Raw genomic sequence first — 17,898 nt, 5'->3', positions numbered from 1 at the left:
ACACAGGTTCATCCTGCCAGGGGCGATGACAGACGCCAGAGCTGCCCTGGAACCAGCAGACTTAGATGTGCCACATGGAGATTTCAAAAGAAAAGCTCAGTGCAGGCCCAAAGGGACAGGAGGAATCATAAATCCCAGCTCATAGAGCAGGCTCTTTCCATTCATTTTCCTCTTTATCCTTCCCTATTTGTGGACAGGCCCCTAGGATCAGGGAGACATTGAGAGTCAGGCCAATTTTTCTGATAATTCAAGAAAGAAAAATGTCCACCCAAAATCAAGGTGAGGAAAAGCATCTGGGAGAGAGCCAGTCGACACCTGCTTATTCTGCAATAACAGTTCCCCAAGCAGCACTTTTCCCTGGAGTTGGGGAATGCAAGTCCCCAAGGCATCTTTGTACTTTTCAATCCCAGCGGTTGTAGGGGGACCCAGCACCACAGAGTAACTAATCCAACGAAGCAACCCCCTAGGTCACTGCCTCAGACCACCGTGTGATTGAGACTGTGAGGGCAAGGGTGTCGCACTAACCCGTCTGTGCCCCTTCACAGCCCCCACACGGAGGCATTCTAACAGGACAGCCTTACCCCGAAATGCAGAACCTGCTCTCCAGGTAGCACTAACTGCAGAGTTAGGAAGTGAGATAAGTCACCAAAGAGGAGAAATAGCTAGAACAGAGCGATTTCATCTCTAAACTTTAAAAAAATATTTACTTACATTTCACAGAAATACCTTTTTCCCTTAGCTAGTCAGACCTCACACATCAGCTTTTTGGAAACAGCCCATAAACCCAGTGAAGGCAGGGAACTGTCTCTACTGAGACTGTGCACGGAGCTCCGTACACCCAGAGGTCCTCAGGCTACCACTGAGCTTCCAGTCTCTGGTTAAACTGACCACGCATGTAGCACTGGGTAGCCTCAGAAAAGCCACTCATCTTTCAGTCTCGTTCCTTGCAACAGTACAGTGTAAGACTACAAACAGACACCAGAATCAGAAGCGCTGTGTTCAAATCTTGGCTCTGCCCCATACTGTGATACCTGGTTACTCCCTCACACTGGGCCTCAGCTTCTTCATCTGTAAAAATAGGTAAGATAATAGCATCCACAACATGCCATTGTTGAGATGATTAAATGAATTACTATATATTACATGGTTAAAATACGTCTTGGGATGCAGTATGCACTATATAAGAGTTGGCTATTATTAATTATAATTACTTAATACACATTTACTGAGAGCCTACTAAGCACTGTGAATACAATGACTTTTATATTCTAGTACAAATAATAACTATAGCCATAAATCTCTTACTTGGGTACATAAAGGTCATTGGTGTTACATATTACTAAAAATAGTAATGAGGCCTGGAACGCCTGTAGATTTCAAATGGGTACACCTGGATTGCAGCATCGCCTCATCCTTTGTTTTTCAGGATGTACAAGATAAAGGTAAAACACAGCATGTTCCATATATGGATTGTCTTCGCTCTGTGGTTCTCCTTCTTCCAACGGATAATGCGCAGAGCAGGGAAGGTGAGCACAGTAAGATGCCGGCTGCAGTTCCTGAAGGCAAATGCACCCTGAAATCTTGAAAGAGTTGTTATGAACCCTTAATACCTAGTTCTTATTAATATGAAAATGTGACCAATAGTGCTTCTTTACAGAACTGAATTCAACCACCGTAGTCCTTTGCATCTAGCCAGTACCTACATATCAACAATACTCTATTGCACTCATTTTTCTAGAGACCAGATATTTATTGTGCACATGCTATGAACTAGCTATGATGTATGTATATCATTGCTTTCTATATATATATATATATGTATATATGTATCATTTCCCTTCTTATATGTATATATAAGTATATATGTATATATATGTGTGTTACTTCCTTTCTTATATATATACACACACACACCATAGCTACAATATATATATCGTAGTGCACATACTATGAGATACACACACACATATATAGATATACAGATATCTATCAGTGCCTGCTCTCACATAGCTATCTAGGCAGCAGACAGATTTTTCAATCATTAAAATAAACAAAAATAAATTGAGATAAATGTCATGAAGGAAAAAATAAGAGTTATGCTAGTATATAACAAGGAGACCTAATTAAGACTGAGCTCAGCCAAGTCTCTGAAGAAGAGGCATTCAAAGTGAGACATCCAGTTTCTAGTATGGGAGACTAGATACTTGAGCCAACTGTATTACTAAAAATAATAACCAAAAAATACTAGATAAAATTGTTAAAATTCTTCTTCAAAGCATCAGAGTATAGATAAGATAATAATAAAGATCTAGGAATCCAAGGAGCCCCTTTAACCTTGAGGGTATTTGCCAATCTTGGAAAACTAAAATTTAGTTTTGAAGATTTTTTCAAGATTAAGAGGACAGAAACAAAAGATCAAAGCCTCCCAAAGCCAATGTCACACTCAACAGGGAAAAACTAAAAGCATTTCCCTCAAAGTCAGGAATAAGACAGGAATGTTCACTTTCAACACTTTTACTCAACGTAGTACTAGAAGTCCTAGCCACAGCAATCAGACAAGAAGAAGAAATAAAAGGCATCCAAATTGGAAAGGAGGAAGTAAAACTGTCATTATTTGCAGATGATATAATACTGTATAAAGAGAATCCCAAAGATTCCACCAGAAAACTACTAGAGTTGATAAATGAATTTTAGTAAAGTAGCAGACACAAAATTAATATTCAGAAATCAAGTGCATTTTTATACACCAATACTAAGTTATTGGAAAGGGAAAGTAAGAACACAATCCTATTTTGCTGATGTTGAGTTTTTAAGTTCTTTATACATTTTGGATATTAACCCCTTATCAAATGTATTGACAAATATGTTCTCCCATTCTGTGGGTTGTCTTTTTATTTTATTGATGGTCTCCTTTGCTGTGCAGAAACTTTTTTTCTTGATGAGTCTGATTAAAGGTTTCTCGATCTTATTTAACTTTTCAAAGAATCAGCTCTTGGGTTCATTGATCTTTTGTATTGTGTTTTTATACTCTATTTCATTTATTTCTGCTCTGATCTTTATTATTTCCTTTCTTATATTCACTTTGGGCTTTGATTGTTGTTTTATTTCAAGTCCCTTTAAGTGTAAAGCTGGAATATTTATTCAAGCTATAGACTGAATGTCTGTGTCTCCCTCCACTCCACCAAATACTCAGAATTCTTGTTAAATTCTAACTCCCAATGTAAAGGTATTAGGAAGTGGGGCCTTTAAAAAGTGATTAGGTCATGAAGGTGGACCCCTCATTAATGACAGTAATGTTCTTTATGCCCCAGAGAGTTCCCTTAATCATTCCACCAAGTCAGGACACAGTGAGAGCCAGGAAGTGAGCCATTGCCAGACATGGAATCTGCCAGTGCCTCAGATCTTGGACTTCTAGCCTCCAGAACTGTGAGAGGTAATTTTTTGTTATTTATGTATAGACACCCTATCTATGGTATTCTGTTATAGCAGCCTAGAGAGTATAAGAGAGACCTGAGCCCTAAACTTGACATAAGGTGACCCTGGATCCCAGTCACATAGCAGAAGCAAACACCAGAGGAAGCCTCCTTCATGACAGGTCACAAATAAAAATTTAAGCACAATGAACCAATGATAAGTAAGTCTACAAGGAAACAAGGCACCACAAGCAAGAACTAACAGAAAACAATAAGAACAAAGCTCCAATAACTTCAAGTACTTGAATTATCAGACTATAAGCCAAGCTTAAAATGTTAAAAAGACAAGTTTGAAAATATCTTCTAGGAACAGAAATCCTAGTTACCTAGGAGATTTTTAAAAGAACCAAATAGAAATTAAAAATACAATAGCAAAATTTAAAAACTCAAGAAGAATTTAATATCAAATTAGATACAGCTGGAGAAAGACTTAAAAGGTTGGAAGAAATTACCCAGTGTGCACCAGGGAAAGACAAAAAGATGGAAAGTACAGAAGAGAGGATCAAAGATGTAGAAAGAAGAGTGAGAAAACAGTGTTTATCTACTCAGGATCCCAGAGACAGGAAGAAAGGATGGGGTAGAGACAGTATCTGAAGAGACAATGGCAGATAACTTTCCAGAACTTTTGAAAGATAACAGTATGTAAATTTAAAAGCCCACTGGATTCTAAATTAAACTTAGACACATTATTATGAAAATGTGCGCCATCAAAGACAAGTAGAAAAATCTTAGAGATCTTGAAAAAACAAAACAAAAATATATTAACTTCAAAAGAGAGACAGACTGAAAACAGGAGGCTTCTCGATGACAACAATGCAAGATAATGGACTGACACTGTTAACATGCTGAATGAAAATAAATCCCCATTCCGAATTCTCTGCTGGAAAAAAAACCAAGAATAAAAGTTACTGAAAAAAATGTCCAACAAACAAAACCAAGACTTTGTTGTGAGCACACTAAAATGTATTTTAGGCAGAAGAAAATTATCCCAAATGATGATTCTGAAATGTAAGAAAGAATAGGAGGCAAACAAAGTGGTAAATATGTGGATATAGCAACATAAATATTGGCTACAGAAAACAATAATTATAATATTTTTAAACTAGAGTTTCCTTTAACATAAAATTTTCATCAACAATAGTATATAAGATGACCATAGGGAAAGTAAATGTAATTAATTATTTTAAGGTCTTGGTAGTATCCAGAAAGAGGGTAAAAGTTTGATTAACTTAAAATTTGATAAGCAGGCATAAATATATTGAAGTAGTAATTTCCAAGGTAATCACTAAAAAGAGAAGTGGGGGGGGGGAGAGAGAGAGAGAGAGAATACAATTTTACAAACTAGTAAATGAGGAAAACAAGTGATTTTTAAAAATCAGCCCAAAACAAGTAAGGAGCGAAAAAGAAAAATAGACCAGGGTACATGTAGAAAGAATATCGTAAAATGTTAGGTCTAAGCCCAAATATATCAGTAATTACATTAAATTTGAGTAGACCAGATACTCTAGTCCAAAAACGAAGAATTGCCAAACTGAAACGAGAAACTGTCAGCTTGGCGGAGAAGAGCTTCCAGGCGGAAGCACCAGCATCTGCAAAGGCTCGGGAGTGGGAAAAGCAAAACCGACAGGTCAGGGTGGTGAAGTATAGATCAAAAGCAAACGTGGCCTGAATCAACCATGGAGGGGTAGGGGTGGCCAGTCCACGCAGGGTGAGCAAAAAAGGAATCACCTAATTATCCCAAATGGTTGAAAAGTATTGGAAGAGGTACAAGAGACACCATCTATGACATCAAGTTGTAATACGATAGACTAAGAACAATAATAAAAAGCAACTTGGTCCACTTAGGAAATCATGTGCCTACAGTGTGAATTTTGGGGTGAGGATAAGCTGAAGATGACCTGAACCACAGAGGCCAGATGATGGAGGATTTGTATTCTGATAAAGAAATTTAAGTTTATGTTTTGCAGATAATGGGCAACTGCTGAAGGATATTAAACTGGAGAGTGTTTTGATGAGATGTGAATTCAAAACCACTCAGGCAAGACAGCAGAAGATGAAATGAGAGGGGGTTTGGAAGTAGGGAGACCTGTTAGACCACTGTTCGTTTCTATTGCCCCACCTCCTCAATGACATACGGAGAAGTATGCATTCTTATTTCTCACTCCCCAGAGAGCTCCAAATTTGTGACACAGAGGTGGATTTTCAGGGCCCACAGACAGTTATTCCCACCACCGTTACCAAACTCTTCAGGAATTGGCTTACTTTGAAATTTCAAAGTCTGCCCACTGAACTAGTAACTAATGGACAGTTATTTACTTAGCATTTCCGGAGGACTGGGTATCTGCCTGGCACAGTGGTAAATATAAGAGACTCAGCACCTTCAGGGAGAAGAGAAACTATGTTGCTGGTTTTCTGAAGCATCTGTGATGAGTCTGCAAATTCACCTAGTCCAACCTCCCAGGCACTGTTGGCACTTTTCTTAGGCAGAAGGTCCACCAACATCTTCATGACCACTTAAAGGGGGGGCAGCTGACCATCTCCACCAAGTAGCCAGTTTACCCATGGGAAATCTTTATCTTGAGCTTACAGTGCCCGACTGGTCTTTACATTCGCCCGAACAGTGCGGAACAAAATCAATCCCTCGTGTATATAGACGCCCTCCCCACGGAGATGACTGCCCGTGGGCTTCTGTGTGCCAAGTGTCTCTTCCATCCACTCTCCACCACCAGAGCCTTGGGACCCCTCTCCTGATCCCCCGGAGCTGGACTCTGGTGCGCCAACGTCCTCCTTAGCATGGATCACCAGCACTGGTCTCCCACTTGAAGAGTCTCCAATACAGTTGTGGACACTGAATCAGCAGACTTTAAGTCATAGCAAATTGAGGAAGTAGATGAAAATGCCAACCGAGATGGAAATCAGATAAGCTGTGAGAACTGTAGCATGGTACTGCTGGCTGAACCTTGGCCTTGAATGTGTAACTTTATTAACAGGCAAGGAAATCTGTATTTGGTTGTTCTTTCCTCCCAGATTCTGCTGCACCATTTCTGCTCTGGGTCTCACCTGAAGGAGCTGCCCGAGGGCCTATACACCTGTCACTCATGCCCACACCATCCACGGGCTCAATCTTGCAGCAGCATCTGAGGGGACACGTGGAGACCAGATGCACCTGTGTTAAAATCCCCACAGGTGCACTTGAGTTTCATGGATTCCCTTAAATTAATGATTAAATATGTATGTATATGTGTGTACATATGTGTATATATAAGTATATACACATATTACACATATAACTCATATATTTACATCTGCATGTGTTTGCTGTTACTGAAATAAGAAAAACAGGCTAAACTTACCTGCTTGAAACATAGGTCAAATAGATACAAGCGATCCCCTCATATTAAAATAGATCAGAACCAGAAAAATAGAATGAGGCACTTAAGCCCCCAGTATCCCCAGGTACCATCTGTTCAGTGGCATATTCTGAAATCTCTGCAATCCAGTGCCGAGAGAAAGCCAGAATTGTCTCTCTCTGAACAGCGCAACGATAAGCCACCTACTGCATATAAATCACAAGGAATTTAGAGCCTGGAGGCAAGGGTTAGTTAAATGGTACTTTAATGAAATAAACAAGTGGGGCATGCCAGCTAGATATTTGACACACCCTGAGGCCACCGTCCAATGTGACTCTTCCAAAGACCCAAGTCAAAGAGTTAGAAGGAAGGAGGCAGGGAGCCTCAAAAGAGTGGCAGCTGGCAATTAGTTCAGAAGTAAGTGACAAATTGAAAACACAGCTCTGGGAGACCTTGCCCAACTGTAAGGAGGGCCTACTTGAGGGCTGGTAGCCCACTCTGGGCTGAGGACCCTCCTCCCCCGTTCAGCTTCCAGATAGCAGGGTGGGAGGCGAAAGGACAGGCACAAGCTCAGGGCAAGCCAAGGCAATCACAGAAGCCCCCACGGCCACCTCCTTTTGTCACCAGGAGTGAAGAAGCCATTGGAGTTGTCAATGAGTGCCCTACCTAGTGGCCTTTCCAGCAACTTGGGGTCTAACACAATGACCATAATGCCCTACAGACAAGGAAGGGAGGGATGGGGAGAGAAGAGACAACCCCAAAGATCTCAGAATAAGGAGTTTGAGAGATGGAAACTGAGGCAAGTCTGGATCTGTACTAGGATGTTACCCACATTGTGTGATTTGATAGAATTCTTGTTGGCAATCTCTTTAGCGCCAGTTCCTCTACTAGGTGCCTTACACCACGATTTCATCTCAGCCTCCCAACATTGCTATGAGGTGGAGACTACTGCTCCATCACAGAGAGGGAAGGGTTAAGGCTCAGAAGGGTTCAACAAGGGCATTTGTCCAGGGTCCACCTCCCTCCAAAACTTCTATTCTTTCTACAACAGCTCAGTGCCTCCCTCTAGACTAAAGCCAAACTAGATCTCCTCCCTTGAAACGTCAAGATGAGACTCAGTTCTTGTGTGTTATGGGCATCCCTTAGCTTACACAGCTGGGCTCACGCTAAGACATGGGGGAGTTGTCCAGAGGACAGCTCTCAGGGAAGACCGACACCGAGCTGAGACACGTGTTTTCTCCAGGGAGATGGGACAGAGGAATCACAGGACCCCCAGGAGGGGGAAGAAGGAAGCTGAGATGCTCCAGGGGGAAAAGGAAACTGCTGACTTCATCATATGGCAAAAGGCATGACCTGAATCTCCCATAACAGGAAAAGGAACACAGATTCTGCATTAACATCTAACGTATTTACTGGGTGTTCTCCTCAGAAGGCATCGTGCTGGGGCTGTGCTTCTCAAACTGTCTGTGGTGAAAGACTTATGCTTTTCATTCATTTATTTTATTTGCAGTCTAATACGTGGTCCTATTACACATGACTAATATGCAGCTCACACCACCACCGAGTCACCACATGATATTAACATCCTACCTTGTCCATACCCCGTCCAACAAGATGAGGTCACTAATGCTGCTCTTAGATGTTGTGGCAATGTCAAGTTGTCGTGGGTGTTTCTAAATGCTTCCTGTCAACTTGTGGTCTTCTCTCTTCACCACCAACAGCAGGCAGTTCATGGACCGCACCATTCTTGAGGAGCACCCCAGTGACTAGGCTGGGAGATTGGGGAGCGTCCCACAGTACGACAGTGGAGAGCACATGTGTGTGAGCCAGCTCCTGTGGTCCAGACAGACTCCCAGCAAACGCTGCCAGCTTCGTAGCTCCAGTCAACTGTGCTGAGGAGTATCTGGGTAGGCATTAGCAGACCTGGGTTCCAACCCAGATTTTGCACCTGATTCCAGGTATAACTGTGGGTATGACCCTTTACTTCTATGTGATGGAGATGACGAATTTGAACCATGCAGCCACTAAGGGTATTCGCTGACAACTCCCCGGTGCCATGTTCTCCCCCTGACTCACAGCTCTGCCTCCATCTGCCATCTCCTCGACCCGGTCTCACGGCAGTGGCTCCTAACAGACCTTTGGCCCTGCCCTTTCCCCTCTGCTGCCCACTCCTACATCGTGGCCAGAATGATCCTGCTCAAACCCAGATCAAGCCCCTCCTCTGCTCAGACCCCTCCAATAGCCCCCACCCTCCCTCCAGAGCAAAGCCCTGCATGAGCTGGCTCCCGGCTGCCTCTCCCTCATCCTCTGCTCCAGTCACACTGGTGTCCTTGGCTCACCTCTTCATTTCCTTCAGGGTTTTACCTGAAGGTTTCCCTGGCCCCCTAAACATCTCAGAGTCCGCAACCCCTACAATTCATATCCCCCTTTCCTGCTTGATTTTTTCCTGCTTTTAGCGGTTACAATTATGTAACATACTATTACTCACCTTGTCTGTGGACTGTGTCCCCCACCAGAAGGTAAGTTCCATGAAGACAGAGATTTTTTGTGTGTTTTGTCCACGTTGTAGCCCCAGTGTTATATCACAGTGCCTGGCACAAGGTAGGTGGCCCACACATTTGCAGAATGAGGGAAGGAGTACTGAGGGTCACTGGTATGGCTGGTCCAAGGTCCTCTGGTTCCCCTTTCTTCACTTGGTCACCAGACCCAGACAGCAACCATCTCAGCATCTACGGCACAGGTAGCAAACACAAGGCCCGTGGGGCAAATCTGGCCCTATGCCTTATTTTATCCGGCCTGGCACCTTATTTCTACCCAGCGGCAGCGCTGAGCTCTTGCTTAACTGTTAAGGAGTAGTTACATTTATAAAGTCCTAAAATTACATTTGGCCCTTTGAAGGCAACCATGAGGCTGATGTGGCCTCCAGTGAAAATGAGTTTGACACCCTGATCTACGGGGATGATTCTGGCGTGTGTGAAAGAGGCCTGTCTCCTGTCCCTAAGGCACTGTCTCAGGAGGGGACTGTGAAGAAGGCTGATCCTCGCCACTGACCCAGCCTCCAAAGCCGCTGCTTCACACCCTCAGCTCCGCAAAGGAAAATACCTCCTAGGATGGCTTTTAAAAAACTTAATCCCATGTAAACCCTTCAGCTGTTTACCTGAATTCCATTTAATCTCCTATAGAGATGCCTCTAAATCATCTGCTCTCAAGGAGTCAGGAAAGAACCAACTCCTCCTCTGAAGATGTTTTTATTGCTCTTGCTGCTGAGAAAACAAGTTTTAATTTCCATGAAGAGAAGAAGCACAAAGCAACAGAGCAATTATTTATAGTTTTTTCCTCAGTGCTGGATTATCTAACCGCAGGTCTCACAGAGTGTTTCATCTCCAGCAGGTGACAGGTTTTACCCATTTAAGTGCACCTTTGGACACAGATCCTGGGCCCCAGCTGCAGGTGCGTGTGTGAACCAGCTGGACCTTCCATTTGTCCCCACCAGGGAGGACATAAAATGTTCCCCAAACCAGAGCCATATAAAATGAGGTTTCCCTCTCCTGGGGGGTGGGGGTGGGGCAAAGGCCAGGCCAGCCACATGGGGAGGAGGGGGAAGAGGAGAGGAGAGGGTCTCCTTCCATCTCTTTGGATAACTGGGGTGCCTGATTTATATCCCATGGCAGTCCCTCCGAAAGGAATAAGACAGCCCAGAATCTTTAAAGACAAGAGGCATTTGGAGGCCCTTGGAGCATGCCACCCTCCCAGAAGTCCCTTCCGCAAGGTCACTGACCACCAGGCCTCACTGTGTGCCCTAACGCTTCTGGAGACGGGCATTCCCTCACCATCTGCTGGGAAAGTTGTTCCTCCCAAGTGCTGTTGATCCCCTTGGGTTTACTCTCTTCAAGGACCCAGGGTCTTCGGAATCACAGAATGCTCACGAGGTGCCCAGAACCTCACACGCCTTACCTCATGTAATCTCCATAGCCCAAGGGGAGGGAGAATCATCACCCCCGTTTCCAGATGAGAAATCAAGGCTTCCACTTCTTCCCAACCCTTCCTAGCCACTCTCCTGGCGGCAGGGATTATAATGTACTTTATGAATATGGTAACCATTCTCTGAATCTTTCATTCTTATTCTTATAGAAGCTTACATCCCTCCTAGAGTGAGGGGGAGAAAACAGCATGTTTAGCGTGGCCACCAAGAAAGAAACTAGGGACCACCCAGGTTCATCACCAGATCAAATAGTGAGGCAGGTCGCTCTCTCAGCTGAGGGAAGACTCAAAATGTGCCAACCAACCCGGGGCATACTCATTTCATTAAGGCCTTTCATCAATTTTTTTATTATTAATAGAGTTTGTTTAGAGCAGTTTTAGATTTATATAAAAATTGGGAAGTACAGAGTTCCCAAATACCCCCTGCACCCTACAAACACAGTTTCCCCTATTACTTACATATTATTAACATGATGCATTTCTTATAACTGATCAGCCCACATTGATACATTCACTGATGTCCACAGTTTACATTAGGATTCACTCTGTGTTGTACGTTCTATGGGTTTTGACAAGTATATAATGGAGCTTCCATCCTTACTGTAGCCTAGAGAATAGTTTCCCTGCCCTGAAAATCCCCTGTCCTCTACCATACTCATTCCTCCCTCCTGCCCCCCCAGAAACAGCTGATCCCAAATCACTGACCAAAAAATTCTGGAATAAGTAATTGGAGCAAAGTTGCAGAAAACAAAGTGTATATACAAAAAACAATTGCTTTCCTATAAACCAGCCATGAACATTTGAAATTTGAAATTAAAAACACTCTAATTAATGTCCCCCCCAAAAAATATTACTCAAGGATAAACCTAGTAAAATATGTGCATGATCTCTAATGGGGAAAACCACAAGCCTCTGATGAAATGGAATACTACACAGCAGGAAAAAAGAAGGAGCTACTACCCTTCATGACAGCATGGATGGAACAGGAGAGCATCATGCTCAGTGAAGTAAGCCAGGTGGTGAAAGACAAACACCATATAATCTCACCAAGTGGAATCTAATGAACAAAACAAACAATCAAGCAAAATATAACCAAGACAGTGAAATAAAGAACAAACTGACAGTAACCAGGGAAAGAGGGAGGGTGATAACGGGAAAGAAGGGGAAGGGTCATCAAGGAAGCATGTATAAAGGACACATGGACAAAGCCAAAGTAGGGAAGGATTGAGGGTGGGGCAGGGGAAAGTGGTGGCGGGAAAATAGAGACAACTGTACTTCAACAACAATTTTAAAAATGATAAAGAAAGAAAGAAAACAAAGAGGACCTGAATAAATATAGAGGTGGTCCACCACTAAATTGAAAAACTGAATTCTCCAACTCTCTCTTTTGTCTTGGCATCAAATCAGAGGTTTGGAAATGCCTTCCTTCACAGTGAAGGAAGAATCCCCTAGACAAAGGTAGCCACGTGGAGGCACAACTACAAATGGAAAGCTCAGGGCCCCCACCCCTGTCGGCTGCAGTGGGGGAAGGGGTCCGAGATAGGGCTGCTAGGAAAAATGCAGATAAGTGCTTAGTGCATATATCTCCCAAATACTGCATGGAACATACTTATACTAAAAATTCCATTAAATATTTGTAGTTTAGCTAAAGTTCAAATTTACCTGGGCCTCCTGTGTTTTCATTTGTAATATCTGGCAACCCTACTCCAAGGCCTTCAACCTGGAAAAGCAACCACCTCTCAGGTGTATTCAGTGCTTGATATTTTTCAAAAACTTTTCACCCATTTTTCTCTCCGGATTTTACTACATCTTGAGGGAAAAGCAGGACAAATATCTCCCATCCTCATGAACCAGGTGAGAAAAAAACAGGCACCAAACATGGCGGGAAGGCCACACAGATCAGCGACACAGCTGCCTCGAGTCATTCTCAAGCTCAACATTTCAGTTAGTTGTGTTGGTTTCGGCCCCAGCTCATCTTAGAATCACCTGGGGAAGCTGCTAAAACCACACCGCTGCCCGGGCCTCCCCCTGAAAGTGCCTGATGGAAATGTTCCATGTCTGCGCTGTCCGGTACGGTAGCTGCTAGTCACATGTGACTGATGAGCACTTGAATGTGACTGATGTCCCAGGGGAATCGCACTTTCAGTTTTGTTATTTGAATTAGTTTCAAGGTAAACAGCCACAGGTGGCTGGCTACATATTGGATAGCACAGATCAACACCCTCACCCATCTCTCCCCCACCACGTTATTTTGAGGCAAATCCCAGACCTATTATTTCATCTAGGTATCAATATCTTTTAAAGCTTTGCAGATAATTCAAATATGAAACCACTGCTGGAGACCAATGATTAGTCAATCAAATATTCAACACTGCAACACTTTGTTTACTCACCGGACAGACTTTCGGCAAGTTCACAACCTTGAGAACAAGGTTCTCAACCCTCACCTATGCCCAAGCTCCCCCACCCAGAGATTCGGGTTTGCCTGTGTGGGGAGATGAGTCTTTTTTCTTTTCCTCCACCTCCGCCATTCTTCTACAAGTTCTTCTTGTGATTCTAACATGTAGTCAGAACTAAGAACCACAGTTTTAAAGGCTCTCTATATGAAGCATGTTCCACGGACCAGCACTGCCGCCATCACTGGGGAGCTGGTTAGAAGAGCAGAATCTTGGCCCCTGCCCCCCCAGACCTTCTGAATCAGAATCTGCATGTTAACAAGGTTCCCAAATGACTTACATGCACCTTAAAGCTTGAGAAATACTTAAAAACAGTGGTTCTCTGACCAGTGACCTCAGATTACCTGGAAACTTGTTAGGAATACAAATTCTTGGGCCTCACCCTAGACCTACAGAAACTCTGGGGGCGGGACCCAGCAGGCTGTATTTGTATTTGAACCAGCCCTCCTGGTGATGCTGACGCAAGTTCAAGACCCACCTCTCTGGAGTCTGGAACACAGCTCCACATTGCCCACGCATCCAGTACGATTATAAAAACAGCCCTTTCCTTCAAAAGAGGAGCTGCAGCTATCCTCAGGCTCCCCCGCAAAAAATTATACATACATTAAGATATCTCTTTATGCTCCATGACATAGGAAAGTAACTAGGAGTAGTGAGGAGGAATTAAAAAACAGAGAAAGCAACCTGGGGCCCTTAGAAATGTACAGGACAATCAGTGATATTTATAAAAATGTCCATGACATTAACCCCCACAGTTGTATTCAGTGCATTCTCCTCGAGAAGGCAACGAGTTTACAGTTTAGAAATACTTCTATTACGACGTTTTACATTTCTTTCAAGTGAAAAATAATTGCTTAGAACAGTCTATTGTGTCTAGTATTTTATTCCTAAAGACGTGTGTGGGGTGGGGCAGGGGAAACAAGAAGAAAGCTTCCACCAGGGTGGTATGGTAAGATCCGAGACCATTCTCCACAGCAGTTTTTGTTGAGCTTTTTGAGGACTTGAATTCTTCTGAGGTCTGGGACAAAGCTACATACATTCGGCCCTTCATATGCATGTCCAGAATATACAGAAACTTTTGCATTCAGTGTCAGAGGATTCAAGGCCACTAGGCCAAGGGATCCGATGCTGAGGACATGTATTCAAATGTAGAAAATCGGCAGAGAAGAAAATGCAGCTGTTTCAGGGGTAGAACCATTCAGACCTCGTGACAAATCCCAGCTTACTCTCCAACCAGCCAAATGACAGACTCAGATCCCTCTAAAAAAGTGGCTGAAGGAAGGGCAGTTTTATTGTTGCCATTCCACAGGTGAGGAAATTATAATCTAGAAAAGTGAGGGACTAGTGTAGGTGGGCCAGAGACAGGGTCAACCTTTAAACCTTGACAGTCTTCCAACTGGCCCATCTACTGCCAAACACAATGCCACACTGCCTGCCATGCCACACCCCCCACCCCTCACCCCCAGGTCAGCCAGGCACACCAGGCCCATCCTTACTGCCCACGCTTTAGAGCGCATCTCCTAACATCCAGAGGAAGCCTACATCTATGGCCATTTGTCCCCTCCCGATTAGGAGAGACCCATCTCTGCTTCCAAGCCTCTATTCCAGGCCAGGTAGAGTTGGCCAGCCCATCTTTTAGGCCTCAATGAATCCTGAACAAACAGAGCTCTTAAATCATCAACACTATATCACACTGACTCTTTTGCAATGTCTATTCCTGCTAGTAAGTCATGAACTCCCTTAGAGTAGAGCTGTGTGTAACTCATCTTTGCATCCCCAGAGTTGACCAGGGAGCATTCAACAGGAGGGAGGGAGGGAGGAAGGGAGGGCGGGCAGGCACAGCTCCAGCCCTCAGAGGTTCATAATGGAGCAGCCTTTGGGCCTTTGCAAGAGTTAGTTTACCTTGGCATTGTTGTGTTTGCAGGCAAGCCTGTCTCTAGGACTAAACTTTAAGCTCTTTGGGGATGCAATTGAGTTTTCCTATCTTTATGTGGGATCTACCAAGAGCCACATTATATAGAAGACACTGTGGGTGGTCCCGAGACCCTCCATTTCCCTAAAGAGTCAAGTTCTTACAAACCAAATAGCCAGTAGGCTGAATGCTAATAAACTGTCAAGAAATGGGGAGCCTAATTCTACACACACACCTTCCAGGAACCACACATCCACAGGACAAACTGTGAGTCTGGCTGCCCTCTCCCACATCCCCACAGGCCCTCAAGTCGCACTTGCTGTCTGCCTGGCCCCACTCTTTCTCCTCCAGTAGGGCCCGGGCAAGCTGTGGGGTGAGGGCTGCAGAGCTTGCAGGCACCAGGGAGTAGCAGAGAGAACCAGGAGGCTGTGTTTTCCATAATGGTGCTCAGCCAGAACGCTCTGACCTGGGACAGGAGGGCACCTGAGTTTCCAGCGCCAGGGTGGCCCCCGCCGGGGTTGGAGCCCACAGGCACGCTGTACAAGTGACTGGGAGTACACACGAGCGTGCCTTTTGCTTCGTTGCTACCATTTTTCAGAGGTAAAAATTTTTGTGTGCACACAAGTCTAGTGTATGTATGTGGGGGTTGTTTTTGTTTTTTGGTTTTTTTGCATGAATGGGATCATAGCATATATACAAGTACAATTCCATTTTACTTTTCTTATGTAACCACTTATTTTTAACATCTTTCCCCATTAATAAATAAAAATAACCCTAAAAACTTGCATTGCTTGCTTATTACTCCATTTAGGGAGGTACCAAATGCCCCCAGGTTATAGGCATTTCGCTAGTTTCCAGCACTTTGCTTTTCCACCCCTGCGATTTGTGCTGGGCTGCGCTGCGCCAGGGCAGGTCTGTAAGTGGGGTAACCCTGCAGCAAAATGTCTGGGTCAAGGGTCACTCTAGTCACAATCCCACCAACAGGCCAACTGGCACTTGCTGAGTATCTGCCATGTGCAAGAAAGAGGCAAGAAGGAAATAACTTTTATTTTAATGACACCACACTGATCTTGGATGCCTGACCCCAAGTAGGAAAAGGCCATTTATTGACGAGTGGGTAAGGGAATTTCTACTCTTTCTATATTTTTCCTAGTGTGTGTACACATATTTTTATGATAAATATTAAGTGTGCCAACCTAACACATGGGTTATAAAACATTACTGCACAGCAAGTAATTACATGGCATATTTAGCCCAATCTATTTTACATCATAAATTCTTTTCACTGTCTTCAGCACACCCCAGTATGTGATAAATTATGTGCACAAAAAAAAATCACCTTGCACTTGTTCAAAATGATCTCCCAGGGGTTGCAAGGATTGCCTGTGGGGGTCAGAACCAAATTGGTCTCTAGCCTCAAGCCCATCCCTAGTGTCAGCCCCAGCATGAAGGAGCATTAACAAGCTCAACTTGCCGTTTCCTCAGCCAGAAAAAGGTGTGAGTAGGGGGCAGGGCTCTCCACTGGGGTTCTGATTTCCTGAAAAGCCGAATTCTCATTGCTCTCCCTACCCAGACTCTTTCTCTGCCCCTATCCTTTTATCAAAAGTGAAAGTCTTACTTCAACAGCCCCCGAGCCTTGGCATCAAAGATCTGCGTTCCTCACTGGTTCCCAGAAAAACACTTGTCTGGGACACGGGTTAAGGAGCAGCCAAGAAGAGGTCATTGATCTCTGTCTCCAGGGCTCAGAGGTTTTGCCACGAGGAGGGGCCAAGGCCTTCCAGATGTCCCACTGAAGGGCTGGAGGGGTGCCAGGGGAGCCCTGCAGATCTACAAAGGGGCGCCTGTTCCCCAAGTGTGCGCCGTGCGCAGTCAAAAGCTCTTTGAAGAGAGCACCCTCCAAAGTGGGCAAGGCCTTCATGGAGACTTCTGTGGTGACGGTCTTCCTGCTGTCCCCACTCACTCCGCAGACACGGCCACCACCACCTAGCTCTGGTTGGCCACCACTTCCACAACACCCCCTCCCTAGCACTCACATGCACACAACATTTCCCCCAAAACTACTAGCTCTGGTGTCTACAGCAACAAAGCAAAAACCAACAAGATTTGAAAAAGCAGCAAATTTGACAACAAGCACACAGAAGGGCAAAGATAACAGCCTGGGAAATTCTGATCTCACCCTAGAGACTGGCCCTCAGAGGAGTGCCAGCCCATCAGGGTTCCCAGCTACAAATCTAAAAACTGAGCTCTGGGCTCCCAAGGGTACAGTTCCCTCCCTCTGGCTCCACCCACCCTTTCTGGAAAGGCAAAGGCCAGGAATATACTACGTAAGTTTAAAAGCCTTCTGAACAGAAAGCAAGTCCTGAAAAACAGCATTTGGGTGATTACACAGCAATGATATCATATCTACTACTAACACCAATGGTTCAGTCATTCATTGAACAAATATTTATTGAGCATCTGCTATGTACCAGGAACTATTCCAAGTAGCCAGGGATGCAATGACAAAATGATTTTCCTAAGGCAACAATGCTTGCCCTCTGCAGCTTTCATTCTAGAGGGACAAACAGATAATAAGTGAATAAATAAATAATTTCTAAAGGTACCAAGTACAATAAAAATAGCAGCTCAACAACAATAAATATTCCCAGAGAGTATGTTATGTTATAGAAATGGAGGCATGCCCTGGCCATTGTGGTTCAGTTGGTTGGAGCATCGTCCTGCAACCG

The 17,898-nt window shown here is 44.1% G+C and overlaps 1 protein-coding gene across 2 annotated transcripts in view; it reads right to left on the bottom strand.

Annotated features, from left to right (window-relative positions):
- The window catches only part of PRKCE (protein kinase C epsilon), a 470,124-nt gene that overhangs the window by 260,718 nt on the left and 191,508 nt on the right, over positions 1-17,898 (bottom strand). Inside the window, exon 1 of one of the 2 annotated variants that reach the window (XM_045189472.3) lies at positions 5,918-7,109. The exons of the other annotated variant lie outside the window; for it this stretch is intronic. Coding sequence (XP_045045407.1) covers positions 5,918-5,981 — 64 coding nt within the window. The 5' untranslated portion in view covers positions 5,982-7,109. Of the gene's footprint in view, positions 1-5,917; positions 7,110-17,898 lie in introns of those variants that run through there. 2 annotated transcript variants of the gene reach the window in all.

This window comes from Desmodus rotundus, chromosome 5 (assembly GCF_022682495.2).
Source record: "Desmodus rotundus isolate HL8 chromosome 5, HLdesRot8A.1, whole genome shotgun sequence".
Classification (NCBI taxonomy): domain Eukaryota; kingdom Metazoa; phylum Chordata; class Mammalia; order Chiroptera; family Phyllostomidae; genus Desmodus; species Desmodus rotundus.
Note: the sequence above shows the minus strand (reverse complement) of the source record. Positions and strands in the feature narration are given on the sequence as shown.